Here is a 24,524-nt window from a genome sequence, read left to right as displayed (position 1 = left end):
GGGGGGACGGTCCCGGTTTTCCCCGGGCGGGGCGGGGACAGGGCCGGGCATCCCCCGCTCTCCGTGCGGGGCGGGCCGGGGGCGGGCGCTGCCCGCGGAGCCACGGGCGGGAGCGCATCCCGCATCCCACATCCAGCATCCCGGATCCCACATCCCGGATCCCGCATCCCGGATCCCGCATCCCGGATCCCGGATCCCACATCCCGCATCCAGCATCCCGGATCCCGCATCCCGCATCCCGCATCCCGCATCCCACATCCCACATCCAGCATCCCGGATCCAGCATCCCGGATCCCGCATCCCGCATCCCGCATCCCGCAGCCGGGCGGGCTGGAGGCCCCGCATCCCGCACCTGGGCAGCGCCGACAGCCGTCCTGCCCCGCCAGGATGAGCGGCCCCGCCGGGGGAGCCGCGCCGGGCGCCGCGGGGCTCTGCCCCGGCCATGGTGAGCAGGAGGCGGCGGAGGGAGCGGGTGGAAGGGGGGTCCGGTGGGGATGGTGGCAAACCCGCTCCGGGGACAGCTGTTCGCTGTCCTTGCCCTGACAGCTGCCCTTGGGCAGCGGCGGGGGTGATGCGGATGTGGGTGCGGTCCCCGATATCCCCCGGGTGCGGTGCCCGATATCCCCCGGGTGCGGTGCCCGATATCCCCCGGCTGCGGTCCCCGATATCCCCCGGCTGCGGTCCCCGATATCCCCGGGTGCGGTGCCCGATGTTCCCCGGCTGCGGTCCCCGATATCCCCCGGGTGCGGTGCCCGGTGTCCCCCGGTTCCCCAGCAGGGCCCCGGAGCACTCGGAGGCAGGGGAGGGAAGGTTGGTGCGTGTGTGGTCGCACAGGTAAAGGTGACAGCGAGAAGCGTCCGCCACCGCTGGGATGTGCGGCTCCTGCGGCCGGCAAAGTGCTGGAATGGGCAGCACTGACCCGCAGGAGCAGCGGGAGTGAGGGTGGCAGGGAGCAGGAGCCCCTGGCACAGGGAGAGTCACCAGGAGTGAGGGTGGCAGGGAGCAGGAGCCCCTGGCACAGGGAGAGTCACCAGGAGTGAGGGTGGCAGGGAGCAGGAGCCCCTGGCACAGGGAGAGTCACCAGGAGTGAGGGTGGCAGGGAGCAGGAGCCCCTGGCACAGGGAGAGTCACCAGGAGTGAGGGTGGCAGGGAGCAGGAGCCCCTGGCACAGGGAGGGGAGGCTCGGCCGGCTCTGCACGAGTGGGAATCTTTGCTAAGTGAGGATGAATGGCTGTCCCTGGCAAAGTTCAAAGGACGGGCAGGCTGTGGCAGCCGGGGACGTGGCTCAGTGGTGGCCCTGGCAGTGCTGGGGGAGCAGCTGGACTCGAGGATCTCAGAGAGCTTTTCCAACCCTCGGCGGTCCTGTGGTGAAGGAAGGTGTTTTCCAGGACTGGGGCAGCTCTGAGCCGTGCCAGTTGTGTCCCGGGGTCCAGAGTGCAAAGGCTCCGCTCACACTGGAGTTCCCCAAGCTCTGTACCCATTCCAAGCTCGTGTCACTGAGGTTTAAGCATTTCGTTGCTGCTGAAGCTTGCTCAGAATTAGCCCGGAGTGAGGGAAGCTCACAGGAGTCCTGCTCAAGCCTGGATGCTTTGATTTGAGCGAGTTTGTGGATCTGACTCTGGGAGAGACAGAGCAGTGTCCCTTCCCCAGCCCCCTGAGGCACCTCCCCTTGCTCCAAAACAAACTCAGAAACTTGCTAGAAGGGTGAGTAATTAAAACATTACCCAGCTGCAAGTTTGTGCTGTTAGGGTGGTGAGGAAGGAGCCAAGTCCTGGTTTGCCAGCTTTAGGCTCCCGGATAGCCTGGAGTGTGCTTTGAGATGTGTGATGTCATAATGACTTCATTTCTCCTTAAATACAAAATACTTTCCTTCTTAATGGGAATATTTCCCAGTGTTTCTTGAAGGAGGGTGATTTTTCTCTGTCCCCTGTTACTGCAGTTGGCTGGTGTCGCTTGGCAAAGGCAGGGTGGAGCTTTTTAGGAGATTATTTGGATTTTGTCAGTGTAGCAGAGGGACGGCCTGGCTGAGGTCATTCTCCAGGGATGTGCAGTGCCATTTCCTGGGGGAAGAAGAGCCACAGGTGCAGCCAGGGATGGGAGCATTCCCACCAGGAATGGGCAAAGAGCAGCAGCTTCTTCTCCTCTGAGATCTTCCCTGTGCCTCTTCCCTGTGCCAGCCTGACCTTGGCTCTGCCAGCGCTGTCCAACGACGCCGTTGAAAAACAAACATGAGTCAGGCTGTGAGTGTGCTTAAATAATAACTTCAATAATAACTGCTTCCCCACCAAGGGGTGTTTGTCTCATTTCCTCAAGCAGGCTCTGACCAGGGACAGACAGGAAGAGTTGAGTTTGCCCAGGAATTTGTAAACACCGATTTAAAAGTGAGAGCGCTCTGACTGAGCCTGTTGGCTTATTAAAGCCCTCTAGGAAGTCTCCAAATCGTACATTCAGCTCCTCTGCACCAACTGTGCTCCTGCTTCTCCCTCTCCTCCTCTCCATCCTCTGGAGCCAGCTGGCATGCCTCGAGTTTTCCACATTTGCTCCCCTTTTCCAGGTATTCCAGGGAGCAAGGGACAGGAGCCTGGCAGAACGGGGCTGAGCCCTTGGGGTGAGACGTGTCTGGAACTCGTGGAAGGAGTTTCCAGGTGAATTCAGGGGAGCTGGATGTGGGACAGGGGTGCAGGAGCCTGTGCTGGGAGCGGGGATGAGGAGCAGCAGGTATTGCAGTTCTGTGGGTGCTCTGGTTTCTCCTGCATCCACACACGATTGGAGTTGTCCCTTTTCCAGGGGCAAGGACCTCAGCTGTGATGACAGGACATGGAAATGCTCCAAAACAAATGATTTCTCTGAACCTGAGTGTGCTCTGCATCTCCCTGTGAATCCAGTGGGATTCCCAGGAGATTCCCAGGAATTCTCAGGGAATTCTCTCCTGCTTTTCACACTCCTCTGCTCGGGGACACAGCAGGACAGGGGGACAAGGAGGGGGACAAGGTGAGGACCACAGTGTCCTCTGTGGGGACTGTGCTTGCTGCTGTCCCCCAGTGCAGGAGGGGGATGGAGTGAGGGCCAGGGAGGTGTGAGGAGGCAGAAGGCTGCCCTGCACATCACACTGCACACTGTGGAAACCTTCCTGGGGTTTGTGTGGAAGCACAGCTGCTGCTGGAGGGAAAAGCAGGAGATTCCACCTTCCCAGCTCCTGCTGGTGTGGGGAAGCAGGGCAGGACTGCCCCTGCTTGGGTTTGCTCACAGAGGCACAAATGGAAATAATCTGAGTCATTTCACTGAGGAGCCCCTCTGGCTTCAGCTGCCTGTGGATCCACGAGGATCAGGCTGGGCCAGGGGAGGCTCAGGGTGGACAGCAGCAGGAATTTCCCCATGGAAAGGGAGCTCAGGCACTGGAAGTGCCCAGGGAGGGTTGGATCCCATCCCTGGAGGTGGCACTCAGAGCTCTGGGCTGGGGATGGGGCACAGCCTGGACTCAATGGGCTGGGAGGGCTTTTCCCACCCAAATGATTCTGGGATTCTGTGACTGCAGGTTTAAATCCTGAGAACCCTGTAGCTAAAATCTGGGGTGAGAGTGCCAAGTTCAAGAGGTTAAAGAAATTCTCTCATGGGAACACATTAACATCCACTTAGGGCTTCCCTGGCCCTTTGCAGAAAGACACGGATGAGTGGTGAGTTAGAGACTGTTCCCTGTTCTGGTTGTCATTCCTGTGCCTCATTCCTTAGGTGTAGTCTCCATAGGTAGTCTCTAAAAGGAATTTCTTTTTAAAAATACCAATACAACACCCAATTAAAAGGTGCCAATGTTTCTTTGTGAACCTGGCTGATTCCTCGAGGAAGCACAGGGTGAAGAGCCTCGCTGTGGTGCAGTTTATGGGAAAGGGGGGAAAGTGCTTCATGGCTTTTGCATTTAATTCCTTGTACTTCTGTTTCCTGGCATTCCCTGCTCTCCCTGCTGCGTTTTTTTATGGGACTACCTTTATTATGTTATTATTTCCCAGGGAGATGTTACCTTTGCCTCAGCTGGGGCGGAGGGTGGGTTACCTCCCACCCACTGGATGTGTGGGGCTGGGAGGTGGGAGAGGGATGATCCACGTGCTTTTCCCCTCAGCTAACAGCAACCCAACCCCAGGATTTGCAAAGCAGCTGACTTTAATCTGGTCTTGTTGTGTAATTCCATTAGACTTATTTTTATTAGAAGCCATAATCTAATTCAGGCCCCCCTGAGCCCTGAGGAGTGGCTGCAGACGTGGGGTTACAGGGAGAGACACGGCCAGCAGGGCATGGGGGAAAGCAAATTACTCTGTGAGAGCACAAATGGGACCTGGGCAGTTTGATGTGATTAGGGAAACAATTAGAGAAAATCGCTGGAGGTGCAGTCACCCTGTGGCTCATCAGGAGGTGGTGCTGGCCTGGCAGATGATCTAGAGAGGCTCAGGGTCCTGTCACCAGCCTGGCATGGGGAGATGAGGGTGAGAAGCCTCCTCCTGCCCCTCTTTGGGGGTGACGTTGGTGATGTTGGTTTTTTGCCGTGTTTTTGCCATGTGCTGGTGCAGGCAGGCAGGTTTGGTTATTCACAGATGGGTTTTACAGAGCCCTGGCTGATGCAGCAGGGGTTGGAGCTGTTGCACAAAGCTGAGCAGGGAGATCATTCTCTTGTGGGTTCTGGATCTGTATTTCCCCAAGCTGAGGCAGCAGTTGAGAGCTCTGCCTTCAGAGAATCTCATCCCCACCTCCTCCACCCTGCCCTCACCTCCTGCAGCTCCAAAGGTTCTCACCCCCACGCTTTTGTCTGAAATCACTGAGCTCTGCACAGACTCAACACCTCTGAAAATGGGGTGGGTGAGATCCCAACCCATCCTGGCTCCCACAGCCTCCCTCCCCAGCCTGGCTGGGCCAGCTCGGGCTGCCACCACCCCTGCACCACTGGCACAACCCTGGGCACGGGGCTGGTGGCACCAGCAGGGCTCTGTCCCAGGCCAGGCTTCTGTCCCAGCTCAGGCCAGGCCAGGCCTCTGTCCCAGCTCAGGCCAGGGCTCTCTCCCAGCTCAGGCCAGGCCTCTGTCCCAGCTCAGCTCAGGGCTCTCTCCCAGCTCAGGCCAGGCCTCTGTCCCAGCTCAGCTCAGGGCTCTCTCCCAGCTCAGGCCAGGCCTCTGTCCCAGCTCAGCTCAGGCCTCTGTCCCAGTTCAGCTCAGGGCTCTGTCCCGGCTCAGCTCAGGGCTCTGTCCCAGTTCAGGGCTCTGTCCCATCTCAGGCCAGGCCAGGGCTCTGTCCCAGCCCAGCTCAGGGCTCTGTCCCAGCTCAGGCCAGGGCTCTGTCCCAGTCCCCCTGAGCCATCTGCAAGGCTCAGCTTCTCTTTGGGCTTCCCCCCACGTTTGAGGTGGCACAGACAAGTGCTGCCCCTCCAGTTCCCCTGGGGACAGGGTGGATGGATGCTGGGCGATGGTGGATGGAGGCAGCTCCTCTCATCCCTCCCAGGCACTGCTCCTGATCAGGCTCCTCAGCTTCCCAAACAAACCCCAAACCTCAGCCTCCTCTCTTGTCTTTGTGCCTGACCCTTGCTGGGCTCTGAGCACACCTGAGCTCAGCCCATTTCTGCAGAGGCTTCACCTTTATGCTGGGGCATCCTCAAAATGAGGAAAATTCCACATTTTCCCTTCCAGCAGCTGAGCAGCCGCTCTCAGAGCACCCATGGGAAGCTCACAAGACCTCCCCCAGATGCAGAATGGTTAATTTGGCCTCATGAATCCCCTAATTTGTGGTGTACCAGGGCTGTTTTAATTAATATCAGGAAGATCACAATTAAACCTCTCTCAGAGGTCTTCCTGGGAGAAGGAATCAGAAATTCTCCTGAGATTCCTTCCATCCTTGAAGGATGCTGCTGAACCTCTGGATCCAGCAAATGAGCTCTTCCATGCTCATCATGCCAGGAGCTGTTCTGAGGTGTCCTGGCTCTTCTGGGGCTCCTCAGCTGAACCAGGGGGTGTTGGGCTGGGCCCTTGCGGTGAAATAACTGGAGAGGTGAGAGCCAGGCTGGTTCCATACGGACCAGAAAAGTTTGAGGGGGATGTTTGTGGTGATCTGGCTCTTTATGGCTGCTTTAACATCACTGAAGTGAAAGCTGCCACCATTCAAGCCCCTCTCAGAGCTCTGTCTGACAGGCTGCAGCTGATTTTAGCTGAGCCAGAGCGGTGGAACGTGTTTCTTCTCCATGGGCCCTCCCTGGGATTGTTACAAAAACATGTTTTCCCCAACAGGAAAAACTGCCAAGCGAAATTTTCATCATTCAGCAGAGAAGGGAAAAAGGAAATAAAATAGAAACCCAAACCCAGTCAACACTGTCCCCGGAAAAATAAGGGAAACTTGCAGCAATGAATATAAATTAGGAATTAGAACATGTAGGTGTCTGATAAGGGAAGCTAAAGGAATCTGTGAAATAGTAATGAGCAGGGAGGTTAAGGATGAAGGGAAAGCATCTTCCAAGAACATTAAGAACCATCAGAATGTTGTGTTCAGTAACTGCTTTGCTGGGTTCAAATGGCAGAGTCAAAACAGGAGAGGACAGAGTTCGACTGAACCCTCCACAAAATTTCACCTGCTGAGCTATCACCAAACTGGCCAGGCAGTCAGGGGGCAAAAATTGTAATTTGACAGTAAAACAGGTCCTGTGCCAGAGGCCCTCTGTGCAAGATGAAGTTCCCTTTCCCTCCTCCTCTTTGCCTTCATCCCCTCTCGGTTCTTGGCTCTGGTTCCAGGCCGTGCTGCACGTGGACCCACTGTCACAGACACAGGAAATTCAGCTCTGCAGCTTCCAAAATCCTTCAGTGGCAACCAGACTAAACTGCCCGGCCTGCTCTGTACCACAGGGAAGTGCAGAGCCAGCATCTCCTTGCTGGTCTGAGTTTAGGAGCCTCCTTGGTCAGCAGAAAATCATGGAGCTGATAAAAACTAATTGCAAAGATGCCTTTTATGAGTGCCCGGCTTTCCACGGGCTCGGCTTGGCTGAGTTGTTTTATTGATCAGATCCCTTCTATTGCAGCTCAGGGAGGAAAACAAGCAGCCCTTCTGCATTTGTGCTTGCTTTTAATAAAACACAGCCAGCAGAACTTGCTGGGGGATGATTAGAACATAACCAGGGAATTGGGAACTGGAGGAAGAAGGGATTTCCTTCAGCTCAGGATTTCCCTGCTCCATGGAATTTCCCACGTAAATGCTAAAAGGGAGGACAAGTCTGGGTTGTTCACCTGTGGGGGACAGCCTGGGTTGAGGTCAGGGCAATGTGGGCACAAACACCTGTGAGATGTGGGCACAGGGGGATGATGAGCTCAGAGAAGAAAAGCTTGGAGCAGAGGAAGGGCTTCCAGCAGCCAGGAATTCCTGCTGCATGGAATTCTGGCAATGAGGAAGGGCTGTGAGCACACCCCACTGTTTGTTATCAGCAGAAATGCTAATGGTGGCAGCTGGGTTGGATTCTGGGTTGGATTAATGCTTCTCTCCAGCTCATCCCTGTTTGTTTGCATCCCAAGAACTCCCTGCCCTCCCCTCCCTGGCAGATGAGCTGAGAGGTCTTCTGGCTCTGCAGTGTTTCCCAGGCAAATCCTTTCTTTTCCACATCTCTCCTCTTCAGAAAACATCTGATCCCTCACTACTCTCTGGCCAGACATTTATTATTCCAGCTTTTGTTTATTTAAAAACAAACACACACACAAAAAAACCAGCAAGGAGAACCCAAGGATCCAAAAATAGGCAACCCAGGAGAGACTGAAAGCTCCAATCTTGGCACATGGAAACATCTTTAAGTGATGGACACTGAACAAAACCCAGCTAAAAGTAACACCAGCAGGAAAAACACCCTGGAGAGAAGTGGCTGTGGGATTTACAGCAGGATCCACTCCACTGGAATTCAGGAATTCACTCATCAGCCATGGAAAACAGGTGGTCACTGTGTCGTGGAGCTGCTGGTGACAAGTTTGCATCCCCCAGGTGCAGAGATGTCCCACGTCAGGAACTGGGTGTGAAGGATTTGCTTCCCCTCAGCCTTGGGTGGGGTCAGCCTTATCCCACCTGAGTGCTCACATCTCCTGAGGAGCAGGAAGAGGGATCAGTGCAGAATTCCAGTCTCCTGAGACTTTCTCTGGGGCTCTGTGCCCATCCCTGAGTGTCTGCTGGGGAAGGATCTTCCCAAGGAGATCAATGGAGCTGAGGAGGATGAGCCAAGGCAGGAATCACTGACTGCAGGAGGATGGAAAAAAGGCCAAGAGGACTGGGAAAAGCTGAGAGAATTGGGATTGTTCAACTTGGAGATGAAACTCTTCCCTGTGAGGGTGGGCAGGCCCTGGCACAGGTGCCCAGAGAAGCTGAGGCTGCCCCTGGATCCCTGGAAGTGCCCAAGGCCAGGCTGGATGTGGCTTGGAGCAGCCTGGGACAGTGGGAGGTTGGCTTTAAAGGATCCCAGGATGGGATTTTAAATCCCTCCAACCCCAAACATTCTGTGATTCCATGATCAATTGGGAAGGTACCACATGAAAAAGGACATGAAAATCCCCCACAGAAAACAGGGAATCACCAAAGCCCTGAAAAGAGCAAAACCCAGCAGCAGTGCCCATCCAGAGGGGTGGGATGTGAGCAGCAGGGATGGAATCCTTCCTCCCCTGTGCTCTTTGCAGGTTTGCACTTTGGGAAAGCAGCAGGAGGGATCTGGGAGCTCTCAGGGATGAGCAGGGAGGAGCAGAGCTGGGGCAGGGGGGCTCTGTGTCAGTGCCAGGGCTGCTCTGGGGCTGCTGTGCAGCTGCACGAGTGTCTGCAGCAAGAGGAATAAACAAAGTCTGTGGAGGGAAAGGAAAAGAAGTCACGGCAATAAAACAAAGCAAGGAAGATTTAGGATAAAGCTGAGAAAAATCCCGACACGTGCTTCCCCCGGGAGACTGCATAACCAGAATGTGGAATCTCCATCTCCAAATGTCATCCACAGCAGCTTAAAATATAGCTGGGTCTGCTTCAACAGCTCCTCAGGGTCCCTCCCAGGCCTTTTTATCCATCTGATTCTTCTCTCCATAGCCTCAGAATCTGCTTTACAGCCTGGGAAGAAATACAGATCTGAAACAACTGCATGACAGATTTTCTTGGTAGTGAGTTGGTTTTTTAAGTGACAAATGGAAACTTCCTTTTGGAAAAGCATGATTTCAGTGTAATGTGATTTTCTGAGAAGAAGCCAAGCCCACCAAGAAAAGCTGTTTGCTGGATCTGCTGACTTGATGCTGTTCTGAGGTTTTATTGGACCTGCAGAGTTGGTGCTGACAAAAAGATTTTGGTGCTGTTTTCTCTTTGGATGTTCTTCCTTCAGATCAAAGATTATATTTAACCAGATCAAAAGCCTGGTTAAATATAATAAACCAAAGGTACAGATAACAGGGCAGGAGGTTGTGTCAGCCCAGGGTTTCCTGCTTCCCTGTTCAGAGACGCTTCTCGCTGGTTGCCCCGGCTGGCTTTGAAAGCTGTGACGCTAGCACAGGCTCTCCTTCCCCCTTCCCAAGTGCATCCAGGATGAATATCCAAGGATCTCCAGGTTTCCCAGCAGCTTCCCCTCCCTGTGAACCCAGAAGTGGCTGTGAGGTGCAGGAACAAGGGCAGGCTTGGCACGTGGCAGGGTCGATCTGGAGGGAGCCAAGAACGATGGGGAGGAACCTCTTCCAAGAGCCTGCAGTGCCAGGACACAGGGAACGGCTTCAGCCAGCAGAGAGTGGGTTTAGATGGGATATTGGGAGGAAATTCCTCCTGGCACAGGTGCCCAGAGCAGCTGGGGCTGCCCCTGGATCCCTGGAAGTGCCCAAGGCCAGACTGGATGTGGCTTGGAGCAGCCTGGGACAGTGGAAGGTGTCCCTGCCGTGGCAGGGGTGGAATGAGATGAGTTCTGAGGTCCTTCCACCCAAACCATGCCATATTTCTGTGATTTTGGGTCCTTTTCATTCAAGACCCTTCCCCACACTCAGCTGGCTCCAGTCCCAGGACAGTGGGAGCCACTGGGGGAACTGGGGCTGCGCTGCTCGTGCTGGTGCAGGGAAAACCTGGTGCTACTCCTTCCTCCAAAACAAATGCCATGCTAAATGACTCTGCACTCTCTATCTCCCTGAGAGAGGGATTTATTTTTTATGCTCACCCTCATTCACTAAGTCGGGGTTTTTATGAGAGCACATCTCTATTTCTATCATTAGCAACACATGTGCAGAGTAAGGGTTTGGGTACTCACCAGTCACTCACTGCTCATTGTGATGGCTCCACGATTTTCCCTCCTCCCTCACTCCCAAAGCAATTAACAGGAAATTCAGCTGCTGCCTGAATGGACACATTTCCAGCAATCTTCCTTAATTCTTTATTTACTGTAAAATGAGCAGGGCAAAAATTGCAACATCAGTTCCTCTTCTGAGGCTGGATCCGTTCCCTCCTCACATCTCAGCCCCTCCCTGCCCTGCCCTTTCCCGACCCCATCCCAATTTCTGACGAGCTGGGATGGAAAGCAGGATGAGGGAATGTGAGATTGCTGCCCATGAATTCCTCGAGGGAATTCCAGGGAATTGGTGTGACCAAAGCTGAGCTGTTCTCAGTCAGCCCTTGGAGCTGGGTGTCTTTTCTTGCCCTGGGCAAGGATTTGTGCTAAGAGAACTCAAACTTCATTTCTGCATCACCCAGAGCAGGGCCTGGTGGCATTTCCTGCCATGCAAGGAGAATATTCAGTGCCTGCTGCTTTGGAAGAGGAAGGTTTTTAGCAGTGGATATGGTGAGGCAGCCAAGGGACTGCCCGAGCCAGGGGAGCAGGAGATTGATGGAGAACGTGAAGAGAACCGTGTCCAACCTGTGCCATCCTCTTCAAACAGAGCCTTGGACAGCTGCTGCAGGGATAAAACACTGATTTTTAATAAATAATATTAAATGTCTATTGAATAGATAAAACACTGCTGTGAGCACAGACAGCAAACCCTGGCCTTGCAGCGAGGGGGTCTCAGAGACACCCCTGACATCTCTGGATGCTCTGCAAAGCCTTCACAGGTGGGTGAAGCCCTGAGGGAGCTCCTTGCCCCACTCTTGGAAGGGAAAGGGAGATCTGGGTGCTGCTGGGAAGATCCAAGGCAGATCTGGATAAAAGAAAGGCTCAGGTGCTCTCCCAGGCTTCCAAACTGCCCTTGTTCCCCTCCACCAGAGCAGGAAAAGGAGGAAGAGGAGGAAAAGGAAGAGAAAGAAGAGGAGCAGGAGGAAGAGAAGGAGGAGGAAAAGGGGAAGAAGGAAGAGGAGAAGTTCAAGGAAGAAGAGCAGGAGAAGAAGGGAAAGGAGAAGAAGGAAGAGAAGAGGAGCAGGAGGAAGAGAAGAAAAAGGAGAAGAAGGAAGAGGATGAGGAAGAGAAGAAGGAGAAGGAGAAGAAGGACAAGGAAGAAGGGGAGCAGGAGGAGAAGGGCTGAACCAGACAGTGCAGAAAAGGTTTGGGGAGATCAGTTCAAATGATGCCATCACACCTGGGATTCCCAGGGTCCAGGTCCAAAATCCCAGTGGGACACCTGCACAGATCAGGACACTCATGGATTCCACGTTCTCAGTCCCAGTGAGAAGCCTACAACAGGCTGCTCTGCCTGGTGCAGTGACCTTGAGGAGCCCCAAGTTGTGCCAAATCCTACAGAAATGCTTTTGTGCATCTGTTGGGATGTTAGGAAATATCTGAGGGAGGTCAGGTGTGCAGGCAGGTTTATTACAGAGGATCCAATCCTGATAAATCCACATTTCATTTAACAGCCAACTGCAGACTCTGTGACCTTGCCTGGCCCTTCCCAGCCTCTGCTGTAAACCATGTGCTCAACAGCCTTTTTTTAATGATCATTTATCCTTTATCACTGTTATTTTAAATTGTATTGTGTCAGGAGGAGCTTCCAGAGGCAGCTGAGGATGGTGGTGGAGTTTTTTCAAGGCAGGCAGCACCTTCTCTTGTGATAAAAATCAATATATTTCTATCTGCACTCCAAAATCCGAGCCACCATTAATTCCTAAGGGATTTACAGAGAGGGTCTGGCCACAGTGAGCTGGATCCCTTGTGCTGGCAATAATTATATTTCACTGGAGTGAAGGAAATAGAATTAATTAATGGAATTAATGCAGTGGGAGAATCAACTCTCTAGTTAAGGTGGGTGTTTTATTCCTCAAAGGAATAATTTCTTTAAAGGGCAAGTTAGGACCCACTAAAAAGTGCAGCACAGCTGGAGTCAGGGGATTTCAGGGTAAAAATAAACTCAAAACAATAGGTGATGATAAAGTGTATGGAGGGATCTTAAAGGATTGGGGAGAGCAAGAATGAAAAATAGAAACAAAAAAAAAATCCAAAATGACAAATTATTCCTTGTGAGTGACTGAAGTGATTCCCTTGGCTTGGGAGCTGCCAGATCATTCTGGGGACTGAGAGCCCCCCTGATTTCCTTGCCAGCCCTGGGAAAAACATCCAGGTGAAAGAAATGTCTCACAAGCAGCTTTTGCCTGTTTTTATTTCAATAGCAGTGACATTCCTTTTGTCGTGGCCAGGCTCCTTTGTTCCCTTCAGTGCCGCAGCTTTGGGTGGAAGGAGTCTGGCAGCCACACCTGGAACTGGTTTTCCAAAAATAACATTTACTTTTGGCTAATTTAATACTTTGCAACTTCTCAGGACGAGTTTTTCATTTGCTTTCCGAGGGACTGTGTAAATATGAATAAAAGTCAGTTGTTTCACGAGCAGGGAAGAAAATAAAATATATTAAAAAATAAAAAAAAAAAGCTCCTTTGGCAAACACCCACATGGAAGTTTTTAAAAGCAGCCTCAAACTGCATCTGTAGGCTGCAGCTACTCCTCCAGCCCTGTGTATCCCTGTACTCCAGAGAGGGAATGCAAACAGGAAATCACAATTTTAAAGCCACTTTTTGGGGTTTTTGGAAGCAGCTCCACAATTTGCAGCGGCGCTGTGCTGTCCCCACTCATCCCTGTGCTGCCAGGTGAGAGCCTGGAAATGAGGAGGAAATTCCAGAGGTGTGCTGGGCAAGGTGGGAATTCCCTTCTGCAACACTTTTTAGGGAAAATTTGCCAGGTTTTTCTTTTCTGTGGCACAATTTGGAGTCTCTGCAGTTGTTTGGGGCTGGGCATGCTCAGCATAATCAGGGTTTGCCACAAGTGCTGAGACCAGCACAGAAAGGAGCTTCAACAGGTGAAAGTAAAGGAATTTTAGTGAAAAATGCCCAAAAGCACCTTGAATTCAGAGGATTTCCCCCCTTTTCAGGCCAGCAGAAACTCTTGCCCTGCCCCAAATGAATCCACAAAGAACAATCATTTATATCCTATTTTTCACAGAATTTTCAGGTCTTTCTTAAGCTGCTTTACCTGGTTGTGACCAAACCTTTTTCTTGTTTAAAACCACAGAATTTCAATACAAAGACCTTCATGGATGCTGCTTGTGCCATTTCCAGTCTCCCAGACCATCCCATCCATAAATCCCTGCATTCTGAGCATGCTGCAGCCTCCAAACTAATTTAGCACAGGAGGAACACACCCTGAGTCCAGGTGAGCTCAAGAATAAGGAATATCTCACCCCTGAGAGCTCTGCAGATGATTGGATACCGATCTTTATGCTGCAGATTTTCAGATGTAGATGAATTTTAGATTAAGAAATAAGAATCACAAATTCTGACAACATTCAGATGCTTTTCTGTGCTATTTTGTGGGCCATTCATTGCAATTTTTTTGGTTGCTGATGCTGCAGCTGTTTTTGTTCAGTTCCAAGGGACATAAAAGTCACAGACTGTTGATTCCTTTGTCCTGTTGAATTATCTTAGGGACTAAATGAGTTTTTCATTGCTAATCCTCGCCTCTGTAAATTCAGAACTAATTAATAATTTATGCACAATATTCAGTTAAAAATCTGCTGTTCCCATGGGTTTTCTTACCAATTTATTTGCTGGAGTGTTTGTGGTGGCTGTAAATGGCAGAAAGTCGGGGATCCTTTGTGCATGAGAATAAAAACTGGAAATTTCTTCTCACGAGCAACATGGGAACTGCAAAATGCTTTCAGGATGGTTTTTAGAAGTTTCTTTTGGATAATTTCAGAAGGAAATGGAGTGGGGCAGTCAGTCCTGCTGGGTGAGTGAAATTTGAGAAGTGCTGGGCAAGCAGAGCTGGGATTTGAAGGTGAGGGACTTCAGAGGGGTTGAGGAAGAGCTGGACCTTCTGCAGGAGAAAGTCAGGGAAGGCTGTGATGCTCCAGTGTGAGCAGGGAAAGAGGCTGGGATGTGGCAGGGATGGACCTGCCAGAGACATTTCTTTTTCCAGAATGGATGTGGTGGGATGAAACATCTGGTGTTTGATGGTATTGGATCTGATGCCTGGAGAGGCTCTTGGAGCAGGGGCTGGGCAGGGTTAAAGGAATAAAGCAGGGATTTATTAAAAGCCCTTCCAAGGATGCACCTTGGGCACTGCAAGAGCCCGGCCCTGGCTGCACCCAGGATGGGCCCTGGCTCAGGAGTTTCACCCTTGGATCAGTTCTGGTCCATTTCCAGCTTGGGGTGAATTGTGCAATTCCAGCTGCAGGTGATGCAGTCCCATCCTCCCAGGCTGCTCTCCTCAATTCGCTGCTGGTTGCACTTTTTGGGCCTGGAGCTGCAGCGCTGTCCTTGCTGTGGGGCTGGAGAAGGATTGTTGTGTGTGCCTGAGCTGTGAGGAGACCCTGCTGACACTTTGTGTGGAGTTCAGAGTTCTGCACCAGTGCAGAGGCTGGAAAATAACACAGCTCAAAGTGAAGGCATCAGATCCCTGCCTCCAAACCTGGTGTTCAGAGCTCCCAGAGCTCCAGGCACGGGGGATCCTCAGCACTTCCCTTTCCCACCTCAGTCCATGTTTCCAGCTCTGAGGACCCGGCTGAGCTGCAGGGCTTTGATGAAGGCTGTGGCTGTTGTTTGCTCAGCACCCCTGTCCATCCCTCACTGTTGAAGAATCCCAAATCCCTGAGGCTGGAAAAGCCCTCCCAGCCCAAGCTGTGCCTCACCCCTAGCTCAGAGCACCGAGTGCCACATCCAGGAATTCCTTGGGCACCTCCAGGGATGGGGATCCAAACCTCCCTGTGCAGCTCCTGCCAGGGTTTAACCACCTTTCCATGCAGGAATTCCTGCCCCTGTCCAGGTGTGATGCTTTTACACCTGGTTAAGGTGCGAGGCAGGGAGCTCTGAATGTGAAATGAGCTCTGCAAACAGCAGCACAGAGTGGATATTATTTATTTAGCGTGATAAAGCAGCAGCAGTGGGTTAATCAAACACTCATTAACAACAGGTCAGGCTTTAATTAGAGAGCCTGGTGCAGTTGGCCACTTCTCCCTGAGTGCCAGCAGTCAGACAGAGTCTGGGATGAGCAGGGATTCCTTTGGGAACTTCAGGCACAGCTGGAGCTGCCCAGGGATCTCTGTGCCTCCTTTTCCCAGCAATTAAGGGAACGTGGGGAGCTGGGTGAAATCTCCAACAAAAGCTCCAAACAGCTCTCCTGAGTAATTAAATCTCATCTCAAAGAGTTGAAATCCCTGTGGGTGCAAAGGAGTTCTTTTCTCTCCTGTTTCAGGAGGGGGAAAGGAAAGTTCTGTTCCTCAAGCACAGGTTTTATTTTACACGGCTGTTTTTTCCTTTCTTTGTGCTATTTTAAGAACCAAATCTCCACAATTCCATTGTCTGAACACCAAAAGTTTCTCCTTCTTGGAGAGGCAGTGAGATCCTGGCAAGAAGGAAAGCAAACACCTCGATCAGTTTGAGCTGCATTCCCGAGGTTCTGCTGGATCCTCAGGGAATGTTTTGCTGTGTTTAAAGCATGAAGGGCTGGAATCAGTGACTGCAGGTGGCAGGAAAATGCTGGATAAACGCTCATCCCTCTGGATGCAGCACTCCATCCTCACACCCTTGGCTGCCCCTGCAGTGTCCTCACATGCCAATTCATCTTTTCAGTCACAACAATTTATTGTATTTATATATATATTATTTATTATATCGGTATTGTTGTTGGTTAGCAGCGAAAATATCAAGAAGGGAAATTTATTCTCCTCTAATTCCCACTGATTTGCCAAATTCTGTTCCCCATCTTTAACTCCTGATGAATTGTATTTTTTAGGATCTGTTTTATTTTTGTGCTGGAGAGCAGTCTTGGATTGATAGGTTTATAATTACCAAGATTATCCCCTTTATTCTTTCAAAATATTGATATTCTTTTTTGTTAACTCTGATTATCCAAGTTTGCTGGAAATCAAGACCAACCATGTGTGGATTTCCTTACCAAGCTCTTTAAAACTATTTTTAATAACAAAGATACCATTATCTGGACTTGCTAATCTTGAAGTGACCAGCATTAGTAAATGCTGTTTGATCTGTGGGGAACATCACCACTTAATAGGGTCCCCAAAACAAAATCACAGAATCTTTCAGGTTGGAAAAGACTTTCAAAATCACTGAGTGCAACTTTGGAAGTATTTACTGGCTCTGTGTCTTTTCTTAAATCAACTTAATCATCATCAACTTAAATATTTTCCACCTGATCAGCCTCATTTTAATTTTTTTTGTAGCAATAGGTTCAAAATCAAGCTCTTCTGCAGATTTGTCTGCCACTCTTATTGCTTTCTGACAATCCCTAAACTTTTAACAGAAATCCACAGCTCCCAGCTTCCCCTTTTTCTGTATTTTTGGACAGATTTTTCTTCTGTATTTTAGCACATCTGTGACCTCTGTCCCCAGCCTGCCCACGGGGTTTGAGGTGCTGCAGGTTTGTGACCTGGTGTTTCTCACTCTCTTCCATTTCCATCCCTCCTTCTGTTTTCAGCTCTGTTCAAACCAGATTTTGCCTACTGAAATCCCAGCTGGGGTAACCCAGCACAATCCAGGTGATTTTTTTAGATTAATTTGAGCACAGAAGGACACCCAGGGCAGGAGATTCTCCTGTTGCTGCTGAAATCCAGCTGCAGAACCATAAACTACCTCTTGGCACTGGGCTTCAAAGCAGGAGCTGATTTCCTGCTGGTGTTTCTCAGCCTCCAAACCCAGCTTATGGCAGCAATAAAAATAAACCAGAGGCATTGAATTCTGCCCCAGTAAAGCTGTGGTTGTGCCCCAGCTCCAGATGGGAAGCAGAACGAGCCCAGCACACAACAACCTGGGCAGGAGCTGAGGCAGAGGGAAGGACAGGTTGTGTCGGTGCCATTCCTGCTGTGCTCTGGATAAATCCACCCCACAGGGAGGAATTATTTCCATTTTTCCCCTCCTGAGCCTGGGTGATGCAGAGCTGCCCAGGGGGGTTGGCAGGCAGGACAGGGACCCGAGGGAGGGACAGAAATGGGTGACAAAGGCTGGTCTGTGCAGCTGGGAAAACAAGGGGCTCGTGCACTGTGGTCACTTGGAGAGACTCCAGGAAATCCTGGGATGGTCCAGCCCTGCCCAGGAGGGAGATGGTTCTGTTGTCACCTGGCAGAGCTCAGAGCAGCCCAGCAGCGTCTCAGGGATGTCCATGGGAATCCATGGATCAGCTCCTGCTCGCTTTGGAGCTTTTCAAATGCACCAGAGCAGCGGAGGCTCGGTGAAAGGGAGGACCCTGGGCAGGCTCAGGATATGTGCAGAGCATCCCAAAGCTCCTCCAGCAGGCTGGCAGTGACCAGAGCATCACCCCCATGGCAAAGCTGAGGGATTCCCACATTTCCCAGCGTTTCTAGTCCGCATGGCTGCGTAAAAAACAGATTTATTTGACACAGAAAGCACAGCTGGTGCCTCTCTGGGGCAGCAGTTCCCACACCCTGCTGCTGGTGTGAGGAGAAGAAAAGATGGGAGGTGTTTTTAGGAAAGGAAAAGTAAGCTCTGAGGAAGTTTGATGACATGTGAGCAAAGAGAGAGCGTGGCACCCCTGCACAGATCAAACAGGGGTGGTGAGAAAGGACTCAGCCACCCCTCTTGCCCTCAGCTGTTAATTGACATCGCTGTTTCTGGATTTTTGCTCTTCTGAGAGAGCCGGGCTCTCCCGTGGGATGAGCTCTGGGCTGAGCTTTGCTCGCTTTGGACAGCAGAGCAGCGATTGCTGGAGGTGAGAGCAGCGAGCTGTGAAAGCTCCTACGGCCCCTGTGACAGCAATAACCCCACAGGTTATTACACAGCTTTTACAGCTGCTCTCTCTCCCCTCACACCAGCACAGCAAAGAGCTGCTGGAGATGGCTCTGCTTTGGAGCAAAGTCAGCCTTGAGGCCCGGGAACGCTGCTGCAGCTGCTGCTGCTGCTGGAAATGTTGGATGCAGGGGGAAGGCAGGCACAGCTGCCCCCCCTCCCCGTGCCCTCTCCTGGGGCTATTTTGGTACTCAAGGATGAAATTTCAACTTGAACAGTGCCAGAATCACCTGATGTGAGGCTGAGGAGGCACAGAGGGCACGGCTGGGAGCTGGGCAGGCACCAAGAAAAGGCTGCAGGCACAGCAGGAGTGGCACTGCCACTGTCACCCCAGTGCCACCTGTGACTGGCATCCCTTGGGAGCACCAGCCCCTCAACTCAGTGCCTGTGCTTTGGCTGGGAAAGCCAAAAGAGATTTTCCTTAGAGTTCAAACAGCTGTTGAAATATAAAGACATTTCTTCTGTGTCCTCTATTTCAAGCTAGACTCCATTTGAGTTTTTGGGATGTGTCACGTCTCTCTTTTAATTTCTCTGTTTAAGCAAACTCCTCCATTTTAACCTGCTGGAATGATGCTGGATTAATATATATATATATATATAAATTTAAATTAGTTAATTGAAATTAAGAAATTTGAATTTAAAAAAATAATTAATTATTTAAAAAATCAGCCCAGCAATCTGTCTCTGCTGACAACTGAGGGACTCCTTATCAGTTTCCTTATCCTTTGTCCTTCATGGGGAGAGAAGAGACAGCAGCAACAGGGAAGGGAAGAGGGGCTGTGGGAGGGGGCAGGGCCTTTGGCAGAAATGGGTGGAAATAAAGCCATTTTATCTGGGAATGAACAAGATGAATCACTTTGATATTTCCTGTTCCTCAAGTGTTGTCATGGGCAGGATATTCTCTTACAACACTTGGACTGCTCTGCAGTGATGAGCAAGAAAGTGTCTTTGGATTGAGGTGACTCTCACTTCAAAAATATCAGTTTAATGTGGGTTGGGAAGATCTGGTCCAGTTAACCTCTGCTAACAACTTCTTTTTCTCTGGTAATGCTGGAGCTATAAGGAAAATCACCACCCCAAATGTGAAATGTGTAGGGAATCGAGCAACAGCTCCTTTTTTGTTCAATCCCAGCTTCAGTTTAGCAGATGTTCTCTGCAGAAGGTGAGAAGCCTCTGGAAATCACGGATTTAGATGGTAGTAGCAGTCTTTATTTATGTTAGAGTGATTCTGCTGGCCTCAACCAGGAATCACACACTGGATGGGAGCTCAGTGACTCCCTGCACTTCCAAGAACTGAGGTGGGGAGCACAGCAATTTCCAGGGGAGGGCTGAACAGTTTCTAAACACCTTTTGCTCTGTGTTACCCCATAAAAAATGTGAAAACTGCACTGAAATCAATCAGTGCACCCCACGCTGTGCTCTAGAAAGCTGGTAAAGGATTATTAAAAAGGGGATTTTTTTACCTTAGACTTACAAAGAGAAGAACAAAGTCACTCAGTGATAAGTCCAGTTTTTCAGTGAGAGCACGAGACTCAGCAGAAACTGAATTTAGTTTATTTTTACATCCCCCTCCCTGCTCTGTGGTGCAGCAGAGCATGTCACAAATGGGTAATTCTGATCAGAGTTATCTCCAAAGGCGTTGGCAGAAGGGGTTTTTATAGGCTGTTGTAAAAGTGTGGCTTAAGAAAGTTCAGTGGCAAGGTTAACTCTGTTCCTTACTACAGGGAGGAAAAATACAAAGGGAAAGAGAGTTAAAATTGCTCTAGAATGATTTACAAATGATTTCCACAGTGACCAGAGACCCTCCCATTGAGTTGTGAGGTTCAGAGCGGATCCCTTTGCTCCCTAAACTCCTGATGGAGCTGAGGTGCAGCTGGCTCCAGTCTGAGTCTCACATGGATGAGTTTGTGTCTAATGGAGTTGTCTCCATGGATTTCATCAGAATTTACTCAGCAGCCCAGGGTGTGTGATGAATACAGGGCCTCAGCCCTGGCTAAGGGAGATCTCTTATCTCAGGTAAGGAATCTTGTTGTGTTTAAGGAAGTGTTTGGCTCCAAGTCAGATGGGAAAGGTTTGTGTGTGAGATTCCTCACTTGCTTTGCTCCTTGGTAAATGAGTCTTGGAAAAGCTGCCCCTGCTATTCATGTGTTAATTGTGGCATCAGTGTTCCAGTTCTGCCACATGCTCACGAGGCTTTCCTGGAGGAATTCCTGCCTCTGGAGCCTGTTCCAGCCTCTTGCTGCTTTGGTTATCCACGGTTTGGAATCCATCCCTCCCAGAGCAGAAGGGACAGCGTGGACCTGTCTGATGGGAAAACGGGTTTTGCAGGATGCTCAGTCCACCTGGGACGTGCATCATTTGGGGTGGCACAAGCGGTGGAGCAGCTTCAGAGCCCAGCACTGCAGGAAATGGGGGTGGGAGTTTTTCACAGTGACTCAACTCCTGTTGTCATCAGCTCAGCAGTGACAGAAAGTGGAACTTGATGGGGGCTGAGTGGGATGAAAACCAAGGGGATGGAGAATGTGTCAGTGTCTCAGTGAGCTGGTGCTCACAGGGAAGGTGCTGTGGCCATTGCTGGCATCTGGGGGGACATTTCCATCTCCACTGGGCAGGGCACGGAGAGCAGGTGAGCCTGGAGACAACCCCTGGTGAAATCTTTGTTAATGTCTTAAATCCATGAGCTAAATCCATGCATTCATCCGTGTCCTCGCTGGGTTTTCACCTTTCCCTGTGAAGATGAAGGGCAGGACAGTGTCCACCAAGGGCAGCTCCATCATTCCTAAATCCCACAGTGCCACCAGGCTTTCCATGCTGGTTCCTGGATTGCCTTTGTTTTTTGGGGGTGTTTTTCTGTTCGTGAAGATTTTTTTTCCCCTTTTAGAAATTGTTTCTTTTGGGATTGGTTTGGGGTTTGTTTATTTTTTTACTCTTATATAGAAAGTTTCAGTTATTGTAGAAGTCTCCATCATAGCAAGATAGTGCAGATATTGCATAACCTCACTAGAATTACACTAAACCTAAACTCACTAAAACCACACTAAAATTCCATTTTTTTGCAGAAGAACAAAGGAAAAAAGATGCCCCCTCAGTGGAATTTTAACATACAAAATCACTGAAAAATTTCCCATCCAATTTGCAGGAGAAATCAGAATTAATTTTATGCTGATATCTCAAAAAGCAAAACCGTACCAGGTTTTTTGTCCTGTAGAAGAACTCCAGAGCAGGAGCACAGGAGAGTGGAATTTTGGGTTTTTCCTCCAAATTCAAGTTGGAGGGCAGGTCTTAGGCACACAGAGGTGAATCTCCACACCTCTCACCCTTTCCTTTGCAAAACACAGCAGGAATTTTTCCAGAGCACCCAAAGAATCACCAGCTGAAGGTTTAAGCTGCAAACAGGGCCCAGCCAAACTCTGCCTTTTTGGGGAAAAAAAATAAAAAATATCCTTTTGACTCCAGCAAATCTTCCTTGCAAAATGATGTCTCATATCTACACCCTGAATTACTCCTCGTGGCAAAGACTGAGCCAGGTCTGGAGAGTGGGGGGCTCATTTGCATTGCAAACCTGGCATCGGTGTCTGGGAAGGCTGAGGAGGTTTTATTCCGATTTTCCTTTGAAGCCAAGTATCCACAATGGCATTATTTGCATCTGGGTTGGCATTAACAGAGCTGTGGTGGTGGCTTTATCCCTGACTCCCTAGAGACAACACAAGGGGTAATCAACAGCCTCAAGTGCTCCGAAACTGAGCCTATTTTTTCCACTGGATTAGCAGCAGCAAATGCACAAGCACATTATTAAGATGGTACATTCATTTCTTTGGAGTCAGGATGGAATTTTGATAGAGTTAAAAACCCCATTAATATTTACATCACTTAGTGGTGCTGGAAGTAAGTACATTTATTTTAACTCAAGCTGCAAAGCATTTAGTTCTTTGTAATTACAGCACTGCTATTAAGTATTCATAAGGCTGCACAATAGAGTGTCACAGGAAACCTGGTTTAATTTAGTGGTAACTCAATGTTTTAGTTTTGTGTAAAAACAGAAACTAATTTACCAAGCCTTCTTGCTTGTGTTTTCCCACCTGGGCTTTGCAAACTTTCTTCAGCTTGGCTCTATTCAAACTATTTTTTGTAGCTTTGAAAGTTGGGAAGTTCCTGGGGGAGTCCTGCAGGTGTGCAGGAAATTTGGGATGGGCACACCCAGGCTGGGGGAAGAGCTGGAAAGCTGCCTGATGGAAAAAGACCTGGAAGTGCTGGTGTAAAGCAGCCAAACGTGAGCTGGTGGGTGCTCAGGTGGCCAAAAATCCAAGGGCACCTGGCTTGGATCCTCCAGTGGGGTAAATCTGCGTTTATGGGAGATCCTGGAATGAATGCCTGTATTTCTGTCTCCACTGCAGGATGAGGTCTCTTCTATGGACATCGAACTCTCAGCTGCCTGTGCCTGTTGCCTGTGATGGAAGAACTTGATGTGAATGTGAGGTAGGAGGAAGGACTCGGCTCCTGCAGCCCCTGAGCTGTGGTGAGGCAGTGACCCTGCAGAACATCTGCCAGGCTGCAGGGTGGCATTTTCTCTTTGCCTGCAGATAAAAGTCTCTCCTCATGCAGCAGGGCCTGGTTTGGGGGCTCCTGGAGCTTCTCTGAGGACGTGGCATCACTCTGGTATTTGGATGAGTGTCAAATGTGGCCTAGACGAGTCAAGGATTCCTTTTCAGTTGAAAATGTTACGAATTTTGAAAAGGTTGCAATGAGATGTTGAGGAGACATTCCTGGAAATTTTTGACAGTTCAGTTTGGAACTTGCATTCATCACAGCCTGAGGGAGGTGGCAGACCTCATTTTCTCTAATTCCAGAGTAGAAAACTAAATGACCCGCGAGTATTTCCTATTTATATTTTATTGGATTTTTTAATTTCATGCGACTCGGCGACTGTTATTGGGTACATTTATTACAGGCAGTAGGTTAATGAGATCCTGTCAAGTGGTTTAAAATGAAAACCTCAAATTGGTTACAGCAATCCAGAGAGGCCAAACTCTGCCTCTCTTGGACTCTTACCAGTGGAAGTCACAATTGTGCCGTGCCTTTGAAAGAGTTTGAAAACCTTCCTGGGCTTTGGGTGAGACCCCCCATCATCTCCTGCAGAGCATTCCCAGTTGCCAGGAATACTTCTGCTGGTCTGACAGCCCCTTCTTATGTCATGGTAATTAAATCTCACTCTCTTAGCTTTTTGGAGCACAGGTAACTCTTATCTACACCAGCTCTGCATGGCATTTTTGCCTAATTTTCCCTCTACCCCTTTCCCCTACTTGTTTTTCCCACCATTTTCCTACCCCTTTTTTCCCCTGCCACCTTTTTTTCCCTGCCCCCTTTTCCCGCCTTTCCCTTACATGGATTTTCCCGCCTTTTTTTCCCGCCTTTCCCCCCCCTGCCTTTTTCCCGCCCTTTTTTCCCGCCCTTTCACCACTTTCTCTCCGCCCCTTTTTTCCCGCCTTTTTTTCCTGCCCTTTTTCCCCCCCATTTTTTCCCTACCTTTTTCCCTCCACCCCCTTTTCTCCCACTTTTTTCCCCCGTCTTTTATTTCCCCCCACCTTTTTTTCCCCTCACCTTTCTTTTTCTTCCTGTCCACCCATTGCTCCCAGCCGGGAAATGGAGCTGGACTGAGAATCTGAGCTTTGCTCAAAGCCACCCCCTGATTTTCCTGGGCTGATGTTTCCCTTGGAAAATCTCCTAAATTCTCCACAGGGGAAGATGTGTGCTACTGTGTTTACAAACAATTCCATAGGTGAGGGCAGGGCTGTTAATTAATGGCTTTGAAATGGCTCTTAATGACTCCACCAGCCTCAGGAGCAAGGTTGTTACAGGGACGGGACAAGTTTGACTCCTGAACTTTAGGGAATAGATAAAAGGATCAGCACAAAGTGTATTGCAGAACAAATGGGAGTTTAGGATAAAAGGAATTTTGAGAAACCCCTCAGGGTATTCCCCAGTGGACTCTCTCTCTTTTTATTTAAATAAGATTGCAGGACTCCTCTGTCTCCTTTATGGACACTGGTTTTTCACAGTGGGGTTTCCCACACATGCGAAATATTGATCCCACAATTGTGCTTCAGGCAGATTTTGGGATATTGTCCTGAGTACTTCACACTCCATAAAGGTTTTTTGCTTCCTCAGGGGTGGGGGACAGGTTGTTACAGTCTGGATAAACAGGTGGGAAAAAAAAACCAAACACCTTTAGTGCAGGTAAACAGCTTTTATAAAACCCTTTTAATTGTAGCTGCTGGTGAAGGCAGATTTCCCTTTGCTAAATCAACCACGGAAAAACAATGTATTATTTCAGTTTGCCACAGCAGTAATTGCTC

At 50.0% G+C, this 24,524-nt stretch overlaps 1 protein-coding gene across 5 annotated transcripts in view; it reads left to right on the top strand.

The window, feature by feature from the left end:
• The first annotated feature begins 362 nt into the window (after window positions 1-362).
• Window positions 363-24,524, top strand: part of HTR4 (5-hydroxytryptamine receptor 4) — a 70,413-nt gene continuing 46,251 nt past the window's right edge. For 2 of the 5 annotated variants that reach the window (XR_002867862.2, XM_086851573.1), the window contains exons 1-3: window positions 4,413-4,475; window positions 13,424-13,564; window positions 22,566-22,647. Coding sequence is in view for 4 of the 5 variants with exons in the window: in XM_086851573.1 (XP_086707699.1) it covers window positions 22,622-22,647 (26 nt within the window). In the remaining variant the exon portion in view is untranslated. Of the gene's footprint in view, window positions 446-4,412; window positions 4,476-4,785; window positions 4,842-13,423; window positions 13,565-22,565; window positions 22,648-24,524 lie in introns of those variants that run through there. The other 3 variants (XM_023936304.2, XM_086851575.1, XM_023936305.2) reach the window with 3 other exon arrangements.

This window comes from Cyanistes caeruleus, chromosome 15 (assembly GCF_971803275.1).
Source record: "Cyanistes caeruleus chromosome 15, bCyaCae1.hap1.1, whole genome shotgun sequence".
Classification (NCBI taxonomy): Eukaryota; Metazoa; Chordata; class Aves; order Passeriformes; family Paridae; genus Cyanistes; species Cyanistes caeruleus.
The sequence above is the reverse complement of the archived record's forward strand: the minus strand, read 5'-3'. Positions and strand labels throughout refer to the sequence as shown.